Here is a 26,715-nt window from a genome sequence, read left to right as displayed (position 1 = left end):
GTAGATCTGCTCCATTGGCTTTGGGATTGCTTAGCTCTGTCTATCGCATGCTGCTTCCACTGTCTAACATTCATACAGTCCTGTGTTATAGCTTCACCAGGATGGCATCTCATTTTTAGGTATGCCTGGCACTGCTCCTGGCATGGTCTCCAACATTGAACCAGGGTTGATCCCCTGGTTTGATGGTAACAGTGAAGGATATACCAGGCCATTACTCAATGACAAACCATGTATGTAATAGATAAAGGGCGAAAAAATAAAAATTGTTATGAGATGAATGAATATGTTCTTAGAAGTCCAATTTAAGGCTTAGGCAATCCTAGCATCCACTCCTTTTCACTAGAATATTTCTGCTTCTTGATTAAACTCAGCTTCAACAATTAGCTACCAATCACAAAATATTCAGTCTATTGCAGACTCCATTAATATCTAACTAGCATTTGGGCAGGATTACATATTAGCTGGTAAAAACTGATGAAAGTAATAGTCAGGTCAAGAGGACACCAATAGAAAGGCAGTACACCATACTGCAATAGTAGCACACTGTTAACAAGATTCAGGTTTGTACCTATAATTCCCTCAATACCATGATTTCCAGCCTTAGCTGCAGCATCTAGAAGATGCTGTGCATCGGACAGAACTTCCTATTGAGAAGTCAAAAGAGGCAAAGCATCCTCAGAATCCTTCCGTCAGCAAACATGAAGACCAGAAAGCCATGGTATAGTCCAATGCTCAAAGGCCTTCAGATTAGAAATTATATATCAAAATACTTAATTGGATCAAAATGATGCAAAGGTAGACACACATCTATTGCTTTGTTGTATGTTTAACAATAAGGTTTTTAAATTGATAAGAGTCCCACCATAGTAACATACTAAATAAATTGAGTCCTACTTCTTTCTGATGAGCATTCTTCAAGTGTTTAACCAATTCTTTTAACTTCTTTGTCTCTGCCTGCGTCCTGATTTCTAATTTGGTCTCTCGAGCTTGAGCAGCACCCAATTCTTCTGCAAGGTGAGCAACACAAGCTTCCTACAGACAATAAATAAAGATAATCAAATTATCAGAAATGAGAATGAGATACTAAGAGTTTCAATGAGCCTTTTGTTGACCTTATGCAAAAGTGTTGCAAGTGTTCCAAAGCATCATCACACACATTGGTTGATTAATATCAATCACTCAAGGTTCCCACTCGTATCTCTTATGCAATGATCCCCACTGAAGGTGCACATCATGGACATCAGGTGAGAATTAAGCTCACTGGAGATGCCTTCCATGGTAAAATAACCTTCTGGCACCATCCAGATCAACATGAATAATGGGGACTTGAGCATTGGTGCAGCTCATGGAACTATACCTCAATGGTGCAGTTAACTCTTTGTAAAAGGGGAGGAAGGAAAACAATTTTAAAAGATGATAAAAAGTTGGCACACACCACTGGGATACTGGTGAGAACCCAACTTGCTATTAGATCTGCTATACCAAAGCTGAATGTCAAAATGACTAGGTACTAAAAGTGAAAGTGTTTTAATTTCCAATGAAATTGCTCAGTGAAATATTTCATTCCCTCAATTTGAATTCCCTCAATTATTCTAATATTGACTGGGGGAACTTCAATTTTCCTGATACAGACGGCAGAATATTACAAATGGCTGAAAGGGTATTGTATCTTGAAATGTGTTCTATAGAATTTTCTTTATCAGTGCATTTCCAGCCCAATGAGGAGAGAGGCATTGCTGAAACTGGTTCTGGGGAATAAGGTGGATCCAGTGGATCAAGTGTCAGTAGGGGAATATTTAAGCATTTAGATTAACTGTGGAAAAGGACAAGGAGCAATCTAGAGTAAAAATACTTTATTCGAGGTGGGCCAGTTTCAGTGGGTTGAGAATGGATTTATTCCAGTCGAAGATTGGCAGGCAAAGCTGTAGTGGAACAATTATCTGCTTTTATAGAGGAAATAGTTCAGATACAGTCTAGTACATTCCCATGAAGGAGGAAAGCAGCACAACCAAAGCCACAGCTCCCTGAATGACAACAGGCAGTAAGATGAAGCAAATAAAAGGGTGCTTATGACAAATGTCAGATTGATAATACAAGGGAGAACTGGACTGAATACAGGGCAGAATTTTCTGCCTGTCGGGCGGGTGGGGAGCCGATTCCTGCCGGAAAAGGCCCACCCAACGTGACGTCCGGCGGGAAGCGCTATGCACTTCCTGTGCGGGCGGGGGGATTCCCCAAAAGCGAAAGTGTGCTCTTTCGCGCATGCACACGAAAGAGCGCACATCTCCCTGAGGCAAAGTGCTGCCTCAGGGAGATCGCTGACACTTATAAAAATATTAAAAATAAAGAAAATAAAATTCCCTAACATGTCCCACTCATGTGACAATGTCACATGAGATGGGACGTGTTCATAATTAACATAATAACTTCATTAAAATGTTTAAAAACCTACATGAAACCTCATCCTGCCGCTGGATGAGGTTTCATGCTTTATCTATTAGCAGCTGGGGCTCCTGGCCTGCCTGCCAACCTTAAGGTTGGACGAGCAGGTACTTTGATTATTTTAATGATCCTGTCAATGGCCTCAATTGGCCATTGACAGGTCAGCGGGCGGACAGCTGATTTTGCTGTGGGCCCGCCTTCTGAAAATTTAAATGGACCGGGATGACATCGGGGGTTCCGCCCGACGTCATCCCGTGTCAGCGAGCGGGCCCCGCCCCCTGCTCGCCGACAGCAAAATTCTGCCCATAAAGTTCAGAGAGAAAGTGAAAAAGGATGAGAAGAGACTGGCAGCTAACATCAATGGATTCCAAAAGTCTTCTGTAGACATGTAAATATAAAAATAGTAGTAAGAGGAGTGGAAGGGTGGTGCTGATTAGAGATCAAAAAGGAGCATGAAGGCAGAGGGCATGGCTGAGGTGCTAAATGAGCACTTTCAATCTCTCTTAACCAAGGAAGATGATGCTGCCAAAGTCAGTGAAAGAGGTGAGAGTTGAGATACTAGATAGGCTAAAAATTTATAAAGAGGAGGTTCTAGAATGGTTGGCTATACTTAAAAGTTGACAATGGTACCAGGACCAGATAGGGAAGTGAGTGTGGAAATTGTGAAGGAACTGATCATAATTTCCAGTCCTTCTCCTTAGATATGGGGTTGGTGCCACAGGACTAGGGAATTGTACATGTTACACTCTTGTTCAAAAAAGGGCTGCAAGGATAATCCAGCAACAACAGGCCAGTTAGTTTATCATCAGTGGTGCTAAAGCATTTAATCAGGGTAATCTTGGACAAGATTAACAGTCACTTGGACAAGTGTAGATTAATTAAGGAAAGGCAGCATAGATTTATTAAAGGTAAATAACTTGATTGAGTATTTTGAGGTAACAGAGGGCGTTGATGAGGGTAATGCAATTGATACAGTGTATATGGACTTCGAAAAGGTGTTAAATAGGGTACTACATAATAAGCTTGCCAGCAAAATTGAAATCCAGGGAATAAAATGGGCAGTGCAGCTTGGATATGAAATTGGCTGAGTGAGAGGAATAGTAATGAATGTTTGCTTTTTGGACAGGAGGAAAGTATACTGGTATTACCTATGGGTCAGTACCCAGGATCACTGCTTTTCTTAATATATTAATGACTCAGACTTTGGTATACAGGGCACAACTTCAAAATCTGCAGAGAATGTAGACCTTGGAAGTACAATGAATTGTGGTGAGGATAGTGAGAGACTTCAAGAGGACATGGAAGGACTGGTGAAATTTAACACAGAATTGTGAAGTGGAATGTTTTAGTGGGAAGAATGAAATGTGGTACTAAGGGGTAAATAAATGGAGAGACCTAGGGGTATAGGTACACAAATCACTGAAGATGGCACGGGTGGATGAGATTGTGGTTAAAAAGGATTTGGGATCCTGAGTTTTATAAGGCATAGAATGCAAAAGCAAGGAAGTGATGATGAACCTTTATAAAGCACTGGTCTGGCCTCCACTGGAATACTGTGTCCAATTCTGAACACTGCACTTTGGGAAGGATGTGGAGGTTTTATAGAGGATGCAGAAAAGATTTACAAGAATAGTTCCAAGGATGAGGGACTTCAGTTACATGGATAGATTGGGAAAGTTAGGGTCGCTCTCCTCAGAAAAGAGGTTGAGAGGAGATTTGATAGACATGTTCAAAATCACGAGAAGTCTAAAATCTATTCCCACTGCCGGAAGGGTCGAGAACCAGAAGGCATAGATTTAAAGCTATTGGCAAAAGAACCAAAAGTGACACGAGGGAAAAGCTTTCCTGTTTTCACACAGTGAGTGGTTAGGATCTAGAATGCATTGCCTGAGAGTGTGGTAGGGGCAGATTCAATCAAGGCTTTCAAAAGGGAACTGGCTAAGCACCTGAAAGGAAAAAAAAAATTGCAGGGCTACAGGGAGAGGATGGGGAGTGGGTCTAGCTAAATAGCTCTTGCAGAGAGCTGGCACAGACTTGAGGGGCTGAATGGCCTCCTTCTGTGCTGTAGCCATTCTATGATTCTAAATGGGAAGGATTAGTATTGAAATGTAAAATTATCATGAACTTCAACTTAAAACTACGATACAATAAATAAGGACCAAATCTTCATCAAGGACTTTATTTCCTAGGGTTAAATACAGAAGTTTGAGCTGATCAAAAGATTTGGAAAGTCTGCATGTGAAATTCTAGTTTTTACACAAGATTCACCACAAGGTCAGTTAAAAATCTCTATTTTTGGTGCAACTTGTCGATCAGTTCTTGTAAAGTCTTTCCTGGCATTACATCAGATAATCTCAGACCAGGTATAGCATGAATTAGATATAAAACTCTCTTTATATGGTTTGAGCAGTGTGTCTTCTCTCCAACCTCAGAACAGAATCCTCAACTGAACAAGTACAACATTTTAGCTTCCTCATACCTCACTGTGGCTTCAGATTGAGAGACGACTAATGAGTGAAAGGGAAATCCAGGGTTTGGTAGGAGTAGCTCTACTGAATATTCCTTACCATCTTTTTTAGGGAAAATTTAATTCTATCTTTTTGAGATTGATTCAAACCCAAATATCCAGATTGAAAGGGTGGTGTTCCATTGTGTACCACCAGTCAGTTCCCTCCTATGTAATGCAACACGAAGCTGCATGTCTTGTTCAGCTGCTGCAGTTGCCCACTTTTAACAGTTACCTTTTCTTGAGATAGTCGAACAGTTTCATCCAGTTCAACAGAGAGACGGTCTACCTCTCTTTGTGCCTGTGCTAACCGTTGCTGAGTCTCTCTCAATTCCAGATAAGAGTGCTGCATTTGTTCACGAGCTAAGCGTACTTGTTGACTTTCATCCAATGCCTCCTTATGTTGCTTTACAATACACTGATCCTTATTTTTCAGCATCTGAATAAATGTCAATCAAACCAATGAGCAGAAAGTTATAATTAGAAAGCATATCCAAGAATATCATTAAATTTTTTCTTTAAAAAAAAGTGTTCCATAGATTTAAAAGAAAACTACTAGGTGTTCTACAACAAAACACAATAAAAGGAAGTTGGTTAATTTGCCTTGTGGCTGTACTGTACTCATCAGAGCTTAGGTAAAATAAGCAAAGAGAATAATCAGAGAAATGTAAGTATTCTTTTGATGAATAAACAGTGTTCCTTTCATATGCACGCTTCAGTTTCTTAAAGCATAAGAAGCAATTTAGAGGTATCATAGGAAGATGGCTCCCAGACTGTCAACTCATTATTGAACTTCACTCCTGAGTAATTTTTTTACGATTTCCACCTCCTTCTCAATTCATCTTGCTCTCATCCGTGCAAGTGAAACAACATAAACCTCTCCCTTCATACAAATTGATATTGACATGGATTGCGACCCCTTCAACCTCGCCACCTCACATGGCCTTGATCAATGACATACCATTTCTGAACACACTGCTGTATCCATCACCACCCATATCTCTCAATGTTCTTGCAGCCTCACTTATTCTTAATTCCACCACTAGAAAAACTCTCCATAATTACTTACAACTTCCAATTCAAACTTCAAGCTATTTATCCTTTAGCCCTACATTTACCACAATGTTGTCATCAATCTGCTCAATCACTGTCTTACATCAACTTTGGTGCTCATGTTTGTTCCTAACAGAAGCAGGATTCTCCTATACCATTGTTCTTGCTAGAATGAACCCCAGCTTCACTTCCTCTAATCAAAAGGATGCAGATTTGAGTACAGCTGACTTACAAATATTTGGTCACTCTTACCAAATTTAGTTGCACCATATCAAGCACTATTAGGAACCACTCTGCCAAAACTACTCACTTCCTTAAAGATATCCTGGAGGGCAAATATAACCCTAGGTTTTTTTTCTCCATTACCAACCATCTCCTTAACAACTTTTCCTCTACCTTCCCCATCCTCGCCTCCAATAACAAGTGCAAGGATCTCATTGTTATGATCCCAGCTGAGGTTACCACTGCACAAGCCTGATCCTAGGGTGGAACCCAGCTTGCTAGATCCTAACTTTTATTTGTTTGTTTAGATATGTGGAGAGGGGCTACTGAACAGAGTCACCAGAGTCAGCTAATAACAAACACCACCATCACCATTCTTGGGTATGTCCTGTCCGTCCGGGAGGATAGGCCCAGCAGAGGTGGCGGCACAGCGGCATACAGTAAGGATGGAGTTACCCTGGGGGTCCTCAACATGAACTCTGAACTCCATGAGGTCTCATGGCATCAGGTCAAACATGGGCAAGGAAACCTCCTGCTGGTTACCGCATATCTCCCTCCCTCAGCTGATGAATCAGTGCTCCTCCATATTAAACATACTTGGAGGAAGCACTGAGGGTGGCAAGGGCGCAGAATGTACTCTGGGTGTAGACCTCAATGTCCATCACCAAGAGTGGCTCGCTAGCACCACTACTGACTGAGCTGACCGAGTCCTAAATGACACAGCTGCTAGACTGGGTCTGTGGCAGGTGGTGAGGGAACCAAGAGGGAAAAACATACTTGACCTCATCCTCACCAACCTGCCTACCGCAGATGCATCTGTCCATGACAGTGTCGGTAGGAGTGACCACTGCACAGTCTTTGTGGAGATTAAGTCCCGCCTTGACATTGAGGATAACGTCCATCGTGTTGTGTGGCACTACCACCTTGCTAAATGGGATAGATTTCAAACAGATCCAGCAACTCAAGATTGGGCATCCATGAGGCACTGTGGGCCATCAGCAGCAGCAGGATTCTACTCGAACACAATCTGTAACCTCATGGCTCGACATACCCCCCACTCTACCATTACCATCAAGCCAGGGGATCAACCCTGGTTCAATGAAGAGTGCAGGAGGGCATGCCAGGAGCAACACCAGATATACCTAAAAATGAGGTACCAACCTGGGAAAGCTATAACACAGGGCTACTTGCGTGCCAAGCAGCATAAGCAGCAAGTGATCGACATGGCTAAGCGATCCTAAAACCAACGGATCAAATCTAAACTCTGCAGTCCTGCCACATCCAGTCGTGAATGGTGGTGGGCAATTAAACAACTCACTGGAGGAGACGACTCCACAAATATCCCCATCCTCAATGATGGAGAAGCCAGCACATCAGTGCAAAAGATACGGCTGAAGCATTTGCTACGTTCTTCAGCCAGAAGTGTCGACTGGATGATCCATCTCGACTTCCTCCAGAGGTCTCCAGCATCACGGATGCCAGTCATCAGCTAGTTCCATTCCACTCCATGTGATATCAAGAAACAGCTGAAGACACCAGGTACTGCAAAGGCTATGGGCCCTGACAATATTCTGGCAATAGTACTGAAGACTTGCGCTCCAGAACTCGCCGCACCCTTAGCCAAGCTTTTCAGTACAAATACAACACTGACATCTACCTGACTTTGTGGAAAATTGCCCAGGTATATCCTGTATACAAAAAGCAGGACAAATCCAACCCAGCCAATTACCGCACCATCAGTCTACTCTCAATGATCATTAAATGAAAGGGGTCATCAAGCGGCACTTGCTCAGCAATAACCTGCTCACTGATGCCCAGTTTGGGTTCCACCAGGGCCACTCAGCTCCTGACTTCATTACAGCATTGGTTCAAACATGGACAAAAGAGCTGAACTTCTGAGGTGAGGCGAGAGTGACTGCCCTTAACCTCAAGGCAGCATTTGACCGAATATGGTGTCAAGGAGCCCTAGCAAAACTGGAGTCAATGGGAATCAGGGGGAAAGCTTTCCACTGGTTGAAGTCATACCTAGCACAAAGGAAGATGGTTGTGGTTATAGGAGGTCAATCATCTCAGTCCCAGGACATCACTGCAAGAGTTCCTCAGGCTAGTATCCTCGGCCCAACCATCTTCAGCTGCTTCACCTTCCTTCCATCATAAGGTCAGAAGTGGAGATGTTCGCAGATGATTGCACTATTCATGACTCCTCAGATACTGAATGACCATCTCCAACAAGAGAGAATCCAACCATCACCCCTTGACGTTCAATGACATTACCATCACTGAATCCCCCACTATCAACATCCTCGGGGTTACCATTGACCAGAAACTGAACTGGACTAGCCATATAAATGCTGTGGCTACAAGAGCGGGTCAGAGGCTAGGAATCCTGTGACGAGTAACTCATCTCCTGACTCCCCAAAGCCTGTCCACCATCTACAAGGCACAAGTCAGGAGTGTGATGGAATCCTCCCCACTTGCCTGGATGAGTGCAGCTCCCACAACACTCAAGAAACTTGACACCATCCAGAAAAAAAAGCAGCCCGCTTGATTGGAACCACATCCACAAACATTCACTCCCTCCACTACCAGCGCACAATAGCGGCAGTGTGTACCATCTACAAGGAGCATTGCAGGAATTCACCAAGGCTCCTTCGACAGCATCTTTCAAACCCACGACCATGACCATCTACAAGGACAAGGGCAGCAGATAGATGGGAACATCACCACCTGGAAGTTCCCCTCCAGGTCACTCACCATCCTGACTTGGAAATATATTGCTGTTCCTTCACTGTCACTGGATCAATATTCTGGAACTCCCTTCCTAACTGCACTGTGGGTGTGCCTACACCACATGGACTGCAACGATTCAAGAAGGCAGCTCACCACCACCTTCTCAAGGGCACTTAGGGATGGGCAATAAATGCTGGCCCAGCCAGCGAAGCCCATATCCCGTGAATGAATAAAAAAACCTTTTTAACAAAAGCATAAAACATTTATTAAATAAGAAGAAATGAACTATATTACAATACTTCTTCATCCACAACTCTATCTTTACAGATATTTACAGATTTGTAAGGATAACACAAGTTACAAAAGCCGTCTTATACTCTAATGTCCATGGTAAGTACACCGTCCATGTAAACCAATAGGCAAGCGGTGGTCAGACACACCATACTCTGAAACCAAGTGACAGATGTCACCTCAACCAGATGCTATGGATCTCTCCTCAACTTCCCCCAGACGCTTGTCACACCGTGAGCCAATTGGTCTTTCACATGAGGGTTCAAATCTCCGCTCTCCAAGAACTCACCTTGGAATCTTCTCCCAAACTGACGCTTTCTTTCAGATGCCCTCCGCAAGGTTCGCCTCCAGGGTTTTGAACCCTCCTTCCGATGCAGCTCTCCCCTGGGTCAGCTTTCTTCCATGCACTCTCCCTCACTGACTCAGCTGTCAACAGTACACCCCTGCTTCATATGCTCATAGCAAAGAGTTACAGACCTTCAGTTGTCTCTTTGACCTTCTGGCTTCTCGCAAGCCTTTATCTCTAAGCTTGGAGCCTTTCTCTGCCCCTCACTTAACAGGACCTTTTCCAGGTTCCTGTCCTTACTTTGACTGGAAGGTCTGCTTGGAACTTTCTTCTGTGCCTGTCCCTTTTGCTCCAGTCTCTCTCTGGCAGCTACTTTTAACAAACTTTACCTTGGGACTGGCTATCTGCCCCTTCAAGGCTGCTTCTGCCTGCCAGCTGTCTTCAAAACCAACTGAACTCAAACAGTTTCCAAATCAAGCTGCTGTTTCTAGTTTCTTGTGTGTGGGACAGACCTGCCTGTTGCTAGGCCACAGCCCAGTTTTTCTACTCTTCAGTTTGCTTAATTTCTTACAGTCGTAAACTCTCATTAGAAATGCAGGCACCTTTTAAAGCGAAACTAAAACTCAACTTGACGTTTTCCTAACACACAGATAAAGAAATACAAATCAAACTGAAACATTAAAGCTAAAACTTATTCCTAACACCCACAAACACCAATGTAATCTACTATCTCTATTTCCGAACATCATGAACATCTTTGACATCAGGATTGATACCATCCATTCAGCCGCCTCTGTTGTTCCCCCCTTTACCCCTTGCTCCCCAAACTTCTCTCCAAATGTTCCTTCTTGTCCTGAGCCTATGTATTTCTCCAATTTCTCTTCCAATTTCCCTTAAGTCCTCTCTATGAGCTCATCTTTTCTATAGCGTACACCTCCTACACCCTTGACCCCCTTTCCACTAAACAATTAATTTACTGGATTTCTTTGAGGAAGTAAAAAAATGTGGATAAAAGGGAACCTGTGGATGTGCTGTACTTATATGTCCAGAAGTCACTTGACAAGATGCCACAACAAAGGTTACTATGCAAAATAAGAGCTCATGGTGCAGTAGGTAACATATTAACATGGATAGAGGATTGGTAAACTAACAGGAAACAGAGAGTAGGCATAAATGGTTCATTTTTGGGATGACTAGATGTGATGAATGGAGTGCTGCAGGGATCAGTGCTGGGCCTCAATTATTTACAATTTTTAGCAATGACTTCAATGAAGGGACCAAATATATGGTTGCTGAATTTGTTGATGATGGGTAGGAAAATAAGTTGTGAAGACAACATAACAAGTCTGCAAAAGGGCATGGATAGGTTAGGTGAGTGGGCAAAAATTTGGCAGATGGAGCATAATGTGGTAAAATGTGAACTTGTCTACTTTGGCAGGAAGAATAGAAAAGTAGCATATTATTTAAATTAAGAGATATTGCAGAACCCTTAAGGTACAGAGGGATCTGAGTGTCCTGGCACTGATCCCTGCGGCACTCCATTCATCACATCTAGCCATCCCAAAAATGAACCATTTATGCCTACTCTCTGTTTCCTGTTAGCTAACCAATCCTCTATCCATGTTAATATGTTACCTTCTGCACCATGAGCTCTTAATTTGCGTAGTAACCTTGTTGTGGAATCACAAAAAGTTAGTAAGCAGGTACAGCAAGTGATTAGGAAGGCAAATGGAAAGTTGTCGTTTATTACAAAGGTAATAAACGTAAGGACATTTTGCCACAGTTGTACAGGGCGCATTCGGGTGACCACATCTGGAGTACTGTGTATAGTTTTGGTCTTATTTAAGGAAAGATATAAATGTGTAATAAGCAGCTCATAGAAGGTTCAATTGACCGATACCTGGGTTGCGGAGGGTGGGGGTGGTTATCTTACAAGGAAAGCTTGGGCAGGCTGGCCTGTATCCATTGGAATTTAGAAGAATGAGAGGTGATCTTATTGAAACATATAAGATCCTGAGGGGACTTGATAGGATGGATGCAGAAAGGATGTTTCCTTGTGTGGGGGAGACTAGAACCAGGGGACACAGTTTAAAAATAAGGGGTCTCCCATTTAAGATAGAAATGAGAAGAATTTTTCTCTCTCAGAGAGTCATGAGTCTTTGGAAGTCTCTTCCCTGGAGAGCGGTGAAGGCAGGATGACTGAATATTTTTAAAGCTGAGATAAATGGATTCTTGACTAACAAGGGAGTCAAAGGTTATTGGGGGTTTCAGGTGGAGTTGAGGCCACAATCAGATCAGCCATGATCTTATCGAATGGCAGAGCAGGCTCGAGAGGCCAAATGGCCTACTCCTGTTCCTAATTCATTGTTCGTATGTACTGACCACTCAACCTCCCTTCCTGCCCTCCATGCTGGCTGACATTGCAAGTAGTCTGCAATCCTCAGATATTGCTTTCCCTCCTTTGCAAAACCATTATCACTCCACTCCTTATATATGTCTGTCCTTGCAAACAATCGTCTCATCTTCAATCTCTCTTTCCAAGGTCCTTGAGCATTGTTGCCTCCCAAAACTTTGCCAATCTTTCCTGCAACTCCATGTTTGAACCTCAAGGTTTTCACCTCTGCCACAGCACCAAACAACCTGAATTAGTCACAAATTACATCCTCTATGTTTGTGATGCATTATCCTTCCGAGACGTCTATGCTGCTTTTGATACCTTTGATCACAACACCCTACTCCAACACCTCTCCGCAGCTCAGTAGGAATACCTTCACTTTGTTCCAGCCATGCTTATCTGAGTGTAACCAGAGCATCTTCAGCAATCTCTCTTCCTGTTCGCACCGTTACCCCTGGAACCCTCCTATATCTTCTTTACATGCTATCTCTTAGTGACATCATCCCCAGACGTGGGGAAATTTTCCTCATATATGTTGATGTTACCCAGCTGCGCCTCACCACCACTCCCTTCCACTGTCTGTGTTGTCAGACTACATCTCTGTAGTAGTTTTGGATAAACTGCAATTTCTTCCAGTTAAACAGTGGGAAAATCAAAGGCTACAGTTTCAGCTCCTACCACAAACCTTATAGTCTTGCAACCAACTCCATCTCACTCCCCAGTGTCTTAGACTGAACTAGATTGTTTGCAACTTTGCATCCCATTCGACCCTAAGCTGAACTTCTGACCCCATATCGTGACAAAAAAAAGCTATATGCACCTTCAAAACATCACTGGCCTTCACTGTTATCTCAGCCTTCTAATCAAACCCTAAGCCATGTTTTGTCACCTTCAGATTTGACAATTCTAATGCTCTCCCGGCCTGTCTCCCATCCTCCACTACCCACACCCAAACTAACCAGCTCATCTATAATTGTAGAAAATCCTCCTGAACACAATCTAGGAACTCTTGTCCCTCTCTGCCCTTTATACTACCACTGTCCCAGTCTACATTTAGGTAATTAAAGTCCCCCATTATAACTATTCTATAATGTTTGTGTCTCTTTGTAATTTCCTTGCAGATTTGTTCCTCTACATCCTTCCCACTAGTTGGCGGTCTATAGACTACACCGAGCAATATAATTGCATCCTTTTTGCACCTTAGCTCTAGCCAAATTGATTCAGTCCTTGAACCCTGTGGGGCATCCTCTTTCTCCAGCACTGCAATGCTCTCCTTAGCCAATACTGCCATCTCTCCTCCTTTTCTTCCTTTCTTATCTTTTCTGAACACCTTGTACCCAGGAATATTTAACACCCAGCCCTGCCCTTCCTTGAGCCAGGTCTCTGTTATCACAACAATATCATATTTCCACATAGCAATTGGTGCTTGTAACTCCACAATCTTATTTACTATACTCCGGGCATTCACATACATGCACAGTAACCCTGATTTAGATTTCATGACTTTCTCCCTTACTCCGACTCCACCTACTAACTTACTATTTTCTATACTTGTGCTATCTGTCTCTCCCTGTATTTTGTACACCCTGGTATTCCCTTCTAATTGTTTCTCCTAGTTCCCACACCCCTACCAAGTTAGTTCAAAGCCCTCCAAACAGCACTGGCAAAACGCCCCGCTACGAACACCTCCACATTTGATTACTCCAATGTTCTCTTTACTGGTCTTCCATTCGTCACCCTCCATAATGTACAGCTCCAAAAACTCTGCTGCTTGTATTCTATCCTATACCAAGTGCCTTTCCTATTACCCCATTAGCGCCAAACTAATTTGGCTCCCAGTCCCCCACCACCCCAAATTTAAAGTTCTTGGGCACATCGTTAAGTTTTTCCATGGCTTTAACCCTCATTTCAGTAATCAACTCTAGTCAGCCAAGCTTTCCCACATTCCACATTAAAGAAGCTACTTATCTGTGTAACTTTCTGTTGCTGAAGTATACTTGGTTATATTTACCTGCTCATATTCCTTGATCTGTATATCCTTTCCTTCAACTTCACTTCTCATCTGATTTATTTGTTGTTCCCTTTGTAGCAGCTTAAAGTCTTTTTCACGTAACTCTTCTTGTATGAGCTGTAGATTTTCATCCAAAGTTTCCACCTATCCATACAAAGTGATGTTAGAGTTGGTTTCATTTTCAAGAGGCAACCTTAATAGGTAATTTGGGTACCACAGAGATTCAGATTGAAAGGGACATACTTACTGCTCAGCTGTGTTCCTTAAATCAGGAAATGCTGAACTGCCATTTGTATTCAACCAAGGGAGCAAAAAAAGTACTTGGGCATAAAATTTTGCCTTTGTCTACTAAGAAGTGACATATTAGCAATATAGATATGGCCTTTCTCATTCTTCCTTTCCAATTTTCTAAAAAATTAATTTTAGCTGTTCAAGCATACAATATTGAATATTTAACTATATACTCTGTATTAACAACTTCCTCAAGTGAAAGCTGAAATTCTAGACTGAGTAAAGCTGTACAAAGGATCTCCTGATATCTATAGTATCCATATAGAGAACAGTTACAGGTAAATTGTGCAATCACTTTGCGATCTGAATGATATTTATCTAACTTTGTTGAAACACACATGTAGAGAAATTGGGGGTGTAGAAATGGAGCCTGTTTTCTGTTGCCATATGAACCATACATAATCTGCCAGACTTTTGTTGGCCCTTTGCTCATTTCAAATTATCTTGGTGGCTGCCACTCAGAAGTATGGAGTGAAAGCTGGAAAGACTTTATCTACTTTTAGCAATAGTTCCACCCACACACACTAAACTGTACTTGTCTCAGTTAAATACCATTTTCCAAATGAGGGCCCCAACACACAAGGGCTGCTTACTGTGGTTTAATCTGTTCTACCATCCTATTGCAAAAATCTTTGCATCAGAGATAAAAATGTGGATCATTCTACAGCATCTTCATCTAGATCATTAATAATGACAGTAAAGAGTGAAAATTCCTGTAGGGCACCACTAATAACTGATGTCCAAGCAAATCCACAGTCATTGTAAAGGGGAGTGGAAATCTGGAACTCTCTCCTGCAAAAAGCAGTAGAGTTCGTCAGTTGAAAGTTTCAAGACTAAGATTTACAGAATTTTGTTGGGCAAAGGTATTCATTAAGGGTTATGGTACAAAAGTGGGTGGATGGAGTTAAGATCTAGATCAGCCATGACATAACTAAATGGTGGAACAGAATCAAGGGGCTGGGCACCATACTCCTGTTACTGTAACAACTTATAACAACATTGTCTATATCAGGCTTGTAAAATATGGGACCTGCGGGCCACTATCAGGCCCACGGACCAGGTATTCAAATTGCCAGTAAGTGAAGTTGAAGATTCTGCAAGGAGCAGCTTCACCAATCACAGGCTGTTTCTACTACCGCATGACTACTGAACGGGGAGAGGCGGCGCCAGAGGGCGAGGGTGAGAGTGTGTGTGTGAGATAGAGAGAGGGAGAGAGAAAAAAAAAGTGTGGGTGTGTGAGAAAGGGTGCGTGTGTGAGAGAGAGGGTGTGTGGGTGAGTGCATGCATATGAGAGTGAGTGCGTACATGAGTGTGTATGTGAGTGAGAGTATGTGTGAATGAGACCGTGTGAGTGCATGTGTGTCTAAGAGAGAGAGAGAATGAGTGTGTGTGTGAGCAAGAGTGAGTAAGTGAGAGTGAGGGAGTGAATGAGTGTATGTGCGCATGAGTTGAGTGCGTGTGTCTGTGTGGATGAATAAGAAAGAGTAAGTGTGAGTGTGAGAAAGAGTGAGTGTGTGTGAGAGAGAGAGAGAGAGTGGGTGTGGGCGTGAGAGAGAGAGTGTGAGTGAGTGAGTGAGTGAGTGTGGGTGTGTGTGTGTGGGTGTGAGAGAGAGAGAGAGAGAGAGAGAGAGAGAGAGAGAGAGAGTGAGTGAGTGTGTGAGTGTGTGTGTGGATGTGAGAGAGTGTGTGTGTCTGGCTCTCTCCCAGTCTCAGGGTTCACTCTCACCCTCACCTCCACACAACACACTCGCACCAACTCACACAGTGGGTGTGGGTGAAGGTGAGTGAGTAAGCACCCTGAGACTCTGAGTGTGCCAGGCAAACACAATTTGACCCTCTCTCTCGCTTAGTTATCTTTATTAATTACTTTGTTTTTAAATCATCAATTTATTGCTTTGACATTGCTTTATTTTTGCTCAGCAAATTGTTTCTTTTCTTCATACCGCATTTTATTGAAATTCATGTTTAACACTGCACCAAACATTATCTTTCCAAAATTTGTATAGAGCGAGAAAGAAATTAAAATGTGGCCCCTTGCACAAAAAGGTTGGACAAGCCTGGTCTACAGGCATGCAGCAAATTCTTCATCACTGCAGCAGCTTCCCACTATTTGTTCAAGATGTCTTGTAGAGCAATACAATGCGAGGTATCTTATCAAATGCTTCCTGAAAATCCAAGTGGTCAAGGTCAAGATTCCCTCATCCACTAACTTTAATGCTGCTTTAAAAAATTCAATCAAATTAGTAAAACATGACTTTCTATTCCAGAAGCTAAGTTTAATACTACTTATAACACATTCACTGTCTAGGTAATCATTTATAGCATCCAGAGACTCCGGGTAATGCTCTGGGAGCCAGGGTTCGAATCCTGCCACAGCAGATGGTAGAATTTGAATTTTAAAAAGATCTGGAATTAAAAACGCCCAATGATGACCATGAAACCATTGTCGATTGTCGGGAAAACCCATCTGGTTCATTTAGGGAAGAAAATCTGTTGTCCTCACCTGGTCTGGCCTACATGTGACTCCAGATCCACAGTAACATGGTTGACTCTTAAATGCCCTCTGAAATGGCCTAGCAAGCCACTCAGTTGTGTCAAACTGTTAAAAAGCCAGTGAAAAGGAATGAAACCAGACGGACCACCTGGCATCAACCTAGGCACCGTAAATGACAACGGCAAACCCAGCCCCGTCAACCCTGCAAAGTGCTCCTTGCTAGCATCCAGGGACTTGTGCTAAAATTGGGAGAACTGTCTTACAGCCTAGCCAAGCAAGAGCCTGACCTAGTCAAACTCACAGAATCATACCTTACAGATCATGTCCCAGACACCACCATCACCATCCTTAGGTATGTCCTGACCCACCGGCAGGACAGACCCAGTAGCGGTGGCGGCACAGTGGTATACAAGTCGGGAGGGAGTTGTCCTGGGAGTCCTAATCATCGACACTGGTCCCCATGAAGTCTCATGACATCGGGTCAAACATGGGCAAGGAAACATCCTGCTGATTACCATGTCTTCTCCACCCCCCTCCCCTCAGCTGATGAATCAGAGCTCCTCCATGTTGAACACCATTTGGATGAAGCACTGAGGGTGGCAAGGGTGCAGAATGTACTGAGTAGGGGGACTTCACTGTCCATCACCAAGAGTGGCTCGGTAGCACCGCCACAGGCCAAGTTTGCAGAGTCCTAAAGGACATAGCTGCTAGATGAGTCTGTGGCAGGTGATGAGGGAACCAAGAGGGAAAAACATACTTGACCTCATCCTCACCAACCTGCCTGCCGCAGATGCTTCTGTCCATGACAGTATTGGTAAGAGTGACCACTGCACAGTCATTGTGGAGAAGTCCCATCTTGACATTGAGGATACACTCCAACGTGTTGTGTGGCACTACCACTGTGCTAAATGGGATCGATTTCGAACAGATCTAGCAACCCAAGATTGGGCATCCATGAGGTGCTGTGGGCCATCAGCAGCAGCAGAATTGTACTCAACCACAACCTGTCACCTCATGGCCTGGCATATCCCCCACTCCACCATTATCATCAAGCCAGAGGATTAACCCTGGTTCAATGAAGACTGCAGGAGGGCATGCCTGGAGTAGCACCAGGCAAACCTAAAAAATGAGTTGTCAACCTGGTGAAGCTACAACCAGAACTACTTGCATGCCAAACAGCATAAACTGCAAGTGATAGACAGAGCTAAGCAATTCCACAACTAACAGATCAGATCTGAGCTCTGCAGTCCTGCCTCATGGAGTCGTGAATGCTGGTGGACAATTAAACAACTCACTGGTGGAGGCGGTTCCACAAATATCCCCATCCTCAAAGATGGAGGCGCCCAGCACATCAGTGCAAAATATAAGGTTGAAGCATTCGTTACAATCTTCAGCCAGAAATGCCGAGTGGATGATCCATCTCGGCCTCCTCCAGAGATCCCCAGCATCACAGATGCCAGTCTTCAGCTAATTCGATTCACTCCACGTGATATCAAGAAACAGCTGAAGGCACTGGATACTGCAAAGGCTATGGGGCCTGACAATATTCCAGCAATAGTGCTAAAGACTTGTGCTCCAGAACTTGCCGCGTCCCGAGCCAAACTGTTCCAGTACAGCTACAACACTGGCATCTACCTGGATATGTCCTGTAAACAAAAAGCAGGGCAAATCCAACCTGGCCAATTCCAGCCCCATCAGTCTACTTTCAATCATCAGTAATGGAAGGGGTCATCAACAGTGCTATCAAGTGGCGCTTAATTAGCAATAACCTGCTCACCTGATGCTCAGTTTGCATTCCACCAGGGTTACTCAGCTTCTGACCTCTTTACAGCCTTGGCTCAAACATGGACAAAAAGAGCTGAACTCCAGAGGTGAGGTGAGAGTGATCTGCCCTTGACATCAAGGCAGCATTTGACTGATGGTGGCATCAAGGAGCCCTAGCAAAACTAGGGTCAATGGAAATCAGAGGGAAAACTCTCCACTCGTTGAAGTCATACCAAACACAAAGGAAGACGGTTGTGGCTGTCAATTATCTCAGTTCCAGGACATCACCGCAGGAGTCCTCAGTTCAACCATCTTCAGCTGCTTCATCAATAACCTTCCTTCCAGCATAAGGTCAGAAGTGGGGATGTTTGCTGATGATTGCACAATGTTCAGCACCATTTGTGACGCCTCAGATACTAAAGCAGTCCATGTCCAAATGCAGCAGGATCTGAACAATATCCAGGCTTGGGCTGACAAGTGCCAGGCAATGACCATCTCCAACAAGAGAGAATCTAATCATTGCCCCATGACATTCAATGGCATTACCATTACTGAATGCCTCACTATCTGGCGGTTACAATTGACCAGAAACAGAACAAGACTAGCCATAAAAGTACTGTGGCTACAAGAGCAGATGAGAGGCTAGGAATCCTGTGACGCATAACTCACCTCCTGATTCCCCAAAGCCTGTCTACCATCTACAAGGCACAAGTCAGGAGAGTGATGGAATACTCTCTACTTGCCTGGATGAGTGTAGCTCCAACAATGCTCAAGAAGCTTGATGCCAGCCAGGACAAAGCAGCCCCCTTCCACAACCATTCATTCCCTCCACCACCAACAAACAGTGATAGCAGTGTGTGCCATCCACAAGAACTCACGAAGGCTCTTCAGGCAGCACCTTCCAAACCCATGATTGCTATCACCTAGAAGGACAAGGGCAGCAGATACATGGTAACACCACCACCACCTGGAAGTTCCCTCCAAGACATATACATCCTGACATGGAAATATATCACCATTCCTTCAGTGTCCTACACCACAGGGACTGCAGCGGTTCAAGAAGGCAGCTCATCACCACTTTCAAGGTCAATTACGGGTGGGCAATAAATGGCGGCCTAGCCAACGACGCCCACATCCCATAAATGAATTTTAAAAATCCCTTTGATCACCATATCCACAAATAAAGTCAAATTCACAGGCCTATAGTTTCTCTGGCCCTGCCTTTTTAACAATAGAAACTACACAAGCATCCTTCTAGTTCGAGGTAACAGTTTCTGGCTCAAGCAAGCTATGGACTAAAAAGCCTATGTCCTATCTGTTTAAGGACATTCGGGTGGGTGTCATCTGGGCTCGTAGAAAGATTTAGTTTAAGATTGGTAACTTTGTTATAGATGACTTCCTCATCTTTTTTAATATTTAAAGTTTTACTATACATAATGCAATTTCTTGCTGATGGTTAAGCATTGTTTGGAGTAAAGGCTCATGCAAAGTAATATTTTAATGCTTCCCTTCAAACCCTCTTTGAATCAGTCTGAGGGAATTTTTCAATTGCCCTACAGGGTTATTAACAGTCCCAATTCCTAACGCAGTTATAGGCTTTTACTGTAGCTTCTGCAATTGTCTATCTTCTTCTCCAATGACCCTTTTTTGTATCCTTTAACTTGCCATCACACACTGCCCTTTGTCAACAACATCCAAAAAAAACCTAGGCTAACTTTACTTCACCACAACCTCCCTTGAGCCCCCCCCACTGTCTCTAAAATTGTAAGACTGAATGATATTCAGTACGGATGGGCAGAAATTTCATCCAACTAAATATTGGGAAGATTGAAGCCATTGTCTTTGGTTCCTGCCACAAATTTTGTTTCTCAGACACTAACTCCATCCCTCTCCCTGAGGAACGCATGAGGCTGAATCAGGCTGTTTGCAACGCTGTTACCATATTTCACCCGAGATGACCTTCTAATCACATATCCCATCATCACCAAGACTGCTTATTTTCACCTTTCCTTTATATGAAGGATGCAGGGTTCACTGTCATAGCCAGCATTTATTACCCATCTCTAATTTCCCTTCAAAAGCTAGGGTGGATTCATCTTCTTCAACCTCTACAGTTTAAGTGGTGTAGGTACGCCCACAATGCTGTTATGGAGGGAGTTCCAGGATTTTAACCTAGTGACAGTGAAGTAATAGCGATATTGTTGCAAGATGGTAAGTGACTTGAGAGGGATTTTGCAGGTGTTCCCATTACCTGCTATCCACATTGTTCTGGCTGGTAGAGATCATGGGTTTGGAAAATGCTGTCAAAGAGGTCTTAGCAAGTTGCTGTAGTGCATCTTATGGATAGTGCACACGAAAAGAACAGTGCACCTGTGGTGGAGGGAATGAATGTTTCAGGTGGTGGATGGGGACTGTTTTTCCCTCAATGGTGTTGAGTTCCTTGAGTGTTGTTGGAGCTGCAATCATCCAGGCAAGTGGAGAATATTCCAGCACACTCCTTGTGCCTCGTAGATGGTGGAAAGGCTTTGGGGCGCCAAGAGGCGAGATGTGCGTTACAGCACTTCCAACCTCTGACCTGCTCTTGCAGCCACAGTACATACGAACATACATACCAACATAAAACCTAGGAGAGGAATAGGCCACTCAGCCCTTCAAGCCCACGCCGCCATTCAATAAGATCATGGCTGACCTAACTCTAACCTCCCGCCTACCCCCGATAACCTTTCACCCCCTTGTAAATCAGGAATCTATCAAGCTCTGCCTTAAAAATATTCAAAGACCCTGCTTCCACTGCCTTTTGAGGAAGAGAGCCCCAAAGACTCACCCTCAGAAAAATTTCTCCTCATCTCAGTCTTAAATGAACGAACCCTTAATTTTAAAACTGTGACCCCTAGTTCTAGATTCTCCCACAAGAGGAGATGTCCTCTCCACACCCACTCTGTCAAGACCCCTCAGGATCTTTACGGTTTCGATCAAGTCACCTCTTCTAAACTCCAGTGGATACAAGCTTAGCCTGTCCAACCTTTCCTCATAAGACAACCCACCCATTCCTGATATTAGTCTTGTAAACCTTTTCTGAACAGCTTCTAATGCATTTACATCTCCTTAAATAAGGGGGCCAAAACTGTACACAGTACTCCAGATGTGGTCTCAGTACTCTGCACAACTGAAGCATAACCTCCCTATTTTTGTATTCAATTCCTCTTGCAATAAATGATAACATTCTATTAGCTTTCCTAATTACCTGCTGTACCTGCATACTAGCCTTTTGTGATTCATGCATTAAGACACACAAATCCCTTTGAATCTCAGAGCTCTGCAATATCTCACCATTTAGATAATATGCTGCTTTTAAATTCTTCCTGCCCAAATGGACAATTTCACATTTGCCCACATTATACTCCATTTGCCAGGTCTTTGCCCACTCACATTTCTTTTTATTTCTGTTGGACAGTGGATTAAAATTACAATGCCTGCAGTTTGAAATACATGTCTACTGGAACAGTGTGAGGGATATATGCAATGTTGCGGTCCTGGAACAGAATGTGCCATGAAAGACAGGATGGTGCTGAGGAGGAGTCTAGTCTAACAGGGAACTGCCTGGCAACAACATTTTACTCAGCTTCTAACCAGGTGAGCAGGGTTTGTGTGAGAGCAGTGCAGCAGAGAGAAAAAGCTCCTAACCTGAAAAAAGAAAAGAGCTAAAACCTCTTCCCCTGTGTGTGTGTGTAATATTCCAGTAATTCTACAATAATAGCTAGCTGAAAAACCCCTGTCAAGAGGAAAAGGGGAAAATCACTGTTAGAGACATTGAAAAGCAAGTACTCAACTAGTGAACTAAAGACTGAAAGTGCTTGGAAGACCACCTCATGTCATCAACAAAGAACTGAAAGGCATTTAGAAGACATCATTCAAAATCAACCTATCGAATCCTGTACTCTGGGATTGGTGCTATTTAACTGTTTTATTCCACCCTTAAAATCCATGTTTTTTTGTGTCTTCTGCCTTGTATGTGTGTGTATAGGGATTTAAGGGGTAGAGTTTAGGTATTGAGTTAGAAATTAGCAGTTCGTATTTCTTTCTTTTGCCACTGGTTAAAGACAATTTGTTCAATAAACAGTTATTTACTTATTAAGTTTACAAATCTGTGCTCATATTCTTTTAACCCTAAATTAAACAATTAGGTGGTTTGATTAAATTTCTTACATTTGTTGCGGCTCGGGGAACAGTGGGGCTCGATATTGCAGCACACTATCGCCAGTGAGTCATGACATTTTCTTACCTATCTTTGTGTCTTCAGCAAATTTAGCAACCATACCATCTGTCCCTTCATCCAAGTCATTTATATAAATTGCAAAAAGTTGAGGCCACAGCACTGATCCCTGTGGCACACCACTTGTTACATCCCGCCAAGCAGAAAAAGACCCATTCATGGCTACTCTCTGTTTCCTGTTAACTAGCCAATCTTCTATCCATACCAATATGTTGCCCCCTACACCATGAGCTTTTATTTATGTATGTATGTGGCTGGTCCAGTTCAATTTATGGTCAAAGGCAATCCTCAGGATATTTTTACTTATTAATTTATGGGATGTGGGTGTCAGTGGCTAGGCCAGTATTTATTGCCCATCCCTAGTTGCCCTTGAGGAGGTGGTGGTGAGCTGCCTTCCTGAACCATTGTAGTCCATGTGGTGTAGGTACACCCACAGTGCTGTTAGGGATGAAGTTCCAGGATTTTGATCCAGTGACAGAGAAGGAACGGCAGCGTACTTCCAAGTCAGGATGGTGAGTGGTGGTGGTGGTGTTCCCATGTATCTGCTGCCCTTGTCCTTCTAGATGGTGGTAGTCATTGAGTTTAGAAGGTGCTATCTAAGGAAGCTAAGTGAGTTCCTGCAGTGCATCTTGTAGATGGTACACACTGCTGCCACTGTGCTTCAGTGGTGGAGGAATGAATGTTTGTGGATGGGATGCCAATCAAGCTGGCTGATTTGTCCTGGATGGTGTCAAGCTTCTTGAGTGTTGCTGGAGCTGCACTCATCCAGGCAAATGGAGAGTATACCATCACACTCCTGACTTGTACCGTGTAGATGGTGGACAGGCTTTGGGGAGTCAGGTGGTGTGATACTCACCGCAGGATTCCCAGCCTCTGACCAGCTCTTGTAGCCACTTATTTATATGGCCAATTCAGTTCAGTTTCTGGACAATGGAGACCCCCAAGATGTTGATAGTGGGGGATTCAGTGATGGTAATGCTATTGAATTTCAAGGGATGATTGTTAGATTCTCTCTTCTTGGAGATGGTCATTGCCTGGCACTTGTATGGTGAGAATGATACTTGCCACTTGTCAGCTCAAACCTGGATATTGTCTAGGTCTTGCTGCATTTGGACATGGACTGTTTCAGTATCTGAGTCGTGAATGGTGCTGCACATTGTGCAATCATCAGCGAACATCCCCACTTCTGACCTTATGATGGAAGGAAGGTCATTGATGAAGCAGCTGAAGATGGTTGGGCCTAGGACACTACCCTGAGGAACTCCTATAGTGATGTCCTGGAACTGAGATAATTGACCTCCAACAACCACAACCATCTTCCTTTGTACTAGGTATGACTCCAACTAGCAGAGAGGTTTCCCTCCAATTCCCATTGACTCCCGTCTTGCTAGGTCAAATGCTGGTTGATGCCTAGGGAGTCACTCTCACCTCATTTCTGGAATTCAGCTCTTTTATAGGGAGATGGCAGATGAATTAAACAGGTATTTTGCCTCAATCATCAATATAGAGGACACAAGTAACATCCTGGAAATAGCTGTAAATCAGGAAATGGAAGGGAGGGAGGAACTTGGGAAAATTACAATCACCAGGCAAGTGGTATTGAGCAAATTGTTGGGGCTGCAGGCTGACAAATCCCCAGGTCCGGATGGACTTCAGTCTAAGGTCTTGAAAGACGTGGCTAGTTAAATAGTTGATGCACTGGTTTTAATTTTCCAAAATTCCCTAGATTCGGGGAAGGTTCCATTACATTAGTGAATAGCGGATATAACTTCTTTATTCAAAAAGAAAGGAAGACAAAAAGCAGGAAACTATAGGCCAGTTAGCTTAACACCTGTCAAAAGGAAAATGTTAGAAGCTATTATTAAAGATGTTATAGCAGGGCACTTAGAAAAATTTAAGGCAATCAGGCAGACTCAACATGGTTGTGTGAGAAGGAAATCATGTCTAACCAATTTATTGGGAGTCCTTTAAAGGAGCCACGTGTGCTGTGGATAAAGGGGAACTGGTGGATGTACTGTACTTAAATTTCCAGAAGGCATTTGATAAAGTGCTACATCAAAGGTTATTGCAGAAAATAAAAGCTCATGTAGGGATAACATAATAGCATGGATACTTAACATGGCGACTTAACTGAAACCTTTAAGATCCTGAGGGGCCTTGGCAGGATGAATGTGGAGAGGATGTTTCCTCTTGTGGGAGAATCTAGAACTAGGGGTGACTGTTTAAAAATAAAGGGTTGCTCATTTAAGAGATGAGAAGGATTTTTTTCTTTCAGAGGGTTAAGTGTCTTTGGAACTCTCTTCCGCAAAAGGCAGTGGAAGCAGAGTCTTTGAATTTTTTTTTAAGGCAGAGCTAGATAGATTCTTGATCAGCAAGGGGGTGAAAGGTTTTCGAGGGTAGGCAGGAATGTGGGGTTGAGGTTACAATCAGATCAGCCATGATCTTATTGAATGGCAGAGCAAGTTTGAGGGGCCGAGTGGCCTGCTCCTGCTCCTAATTCGTATGTTCGTATATATGTTTGTATGTTGCCCATGTTTGAACCAAGGCTGTAATGAGGTCAGGAACTGAGTGGCCCTAGTGGAACCCAAACTGAGCGTCAGTGAGCAGGTTATTGCTAAGCAAGTGCCACTTGATAGCACTGTTGATGACTCCTTCCATCACTTTACAGATAGAGAATAGACTGATGGGGTGGTAATTGTCTGGGCTGCACTTGTCCTACTTGTGTACAGACATACCTGGGCAATTTTCCACATTGCAGGATAGATGCCAGTGTTGCAACTGTACTGGAACAGCTCAGCTAGGGGCACGGCAAATTCTGGAGCACACATATGGTGGGGATTCAGCAATGGTTATCAGCTGAATGTCAAGGGTGATGGTTAGGTCCTCTCTTGTTGCAGATGACTATTTCCTACACTTGTGTGTCACAAATGTTACTTGCCACAGTCAGGCCTGAATGTTGTCCAGGTCTTGCTGCATGTGGGCACACACTGCTTCATTATCTGAGGAGTTGCAAATGGAGGTGAACACTGTAATCATTAGTGAACATTCCCATTTCTGACTTTATGATGGAAGGAATATCATTCGTTGATGAAGCAGCTGAAGATGACTGGGCCAAGGACACTGCTCTAAGGAGCTCCTGCAGCAATGTCCTAGGACTGAGATGATTGCCCTCCAGCAACCACAACCATCTTCCTTTTGTGCTAGGTATGACCGCTGTGAGTGGTCCTGACGGAATCTGAAGTGACTATCAGCAGATTATTATTGAGTAAGTGCTGGACTCTGTCATCATTGAGGACGGTGCTATTCATTAAGCATCCCGCTGTGGTTAGTTGTTGAATTGTCCACTACCATCCATGACTGCGTTGGTTGTGGGATCACTTAGCTTTGACTATCGCGTGCTGCTTATGCTGTTTAGCATGCATTTGTCCGGTGTTGTAGCTTCTCCAGATTGGCACCTCATTTTTAGGTATGCCTGGTGTTGCTCCCTGCACTCTCCTACACTCCTCATTGAACCATGACTTGATGGAAATGGTATATATGCCAGGCCTTGAGGTTACAGATTGTGGTTGAATATAATTCTGCTCCTGTTGTTGGCCCACGTGGATGCCCAGTTTTAAGCCCCTAGGTCTATTCTGAATCTATCCCATTTAGCACAGTGGTAGTGCCACACAACACAATGAAGGGGGTCCTCAGTGTGAAAGAGGGACCTCGTCTCCGCAAGGACCGTCCAATGGTCACTCCTACCAATTCTGTCACTGACAGATGCATCTGCAACAGGTAGATTGGTAAGGAAGAAGTCAGATAGGTTTTTTCCTCTTGTTGACTCTCTCCCACCTGGCGCAGGCCCAGCCAATTAGATATGTCCTTCGGGACTAGGCCAGCTCGGTCAGTAGCAGTGCTATTGAGCTATTCTTGGTGAAAGACAATAAAGTGCTCCATCTAAAGTACATTCTGTGA

The 26,715-nt window shown here is 43.5% G+C and overlaps 1 protein-coding gene across 2 annotated transcripts in view; it reads right to left on the bottom strand.

Moving 5' to 3' along the window:
- ccdc18 (coiled-coil domain containing 18) overlaps positions 1-26,715 on the bottom strand; it is a 149,119-nt gene that overhangs the window by 19,041 nt on the left and 103,363 nt on the right. For both annotated transcript variants that reach the window (XM_078560795.1, XM_078560794.1), the window contains exons 24-26: positions 13,937-14,080; positions 5,184-5,387; positions 895-1,032 (exon numbers count right to left, since the gene is read on the bottom strand). In XM_078560795.1, the coding sequence (XP_078416921.1) occupies positions 895-1,032; positions 5,184-5,387; positions 13,937-14,080 (486 nt within the window). The remainder of the gene's footprint in view (positions 1-894; positions 1,033-5,183; positions 5,388-13,936; positions 14,081-26,715) is intronic.

Source organism: Cetorhinus maximus, chromosome 17 (assembly GCF_964194155.1).
Source record: "Cetorhinus maximus chromosome 17, sCetMax3.hap1.1, whole genome shotgun sequence".
Classification (NCBI taxonomy): Eukaryota; Metazoa; Chordata; class Chondrichthyes; order Lamniformes; family Cetorhinidae; genus Cetorhinus; species Cetorhinus maximus.
This window is presented reverse-complemented; position numbering and strand designations above follow the sequence as displayed.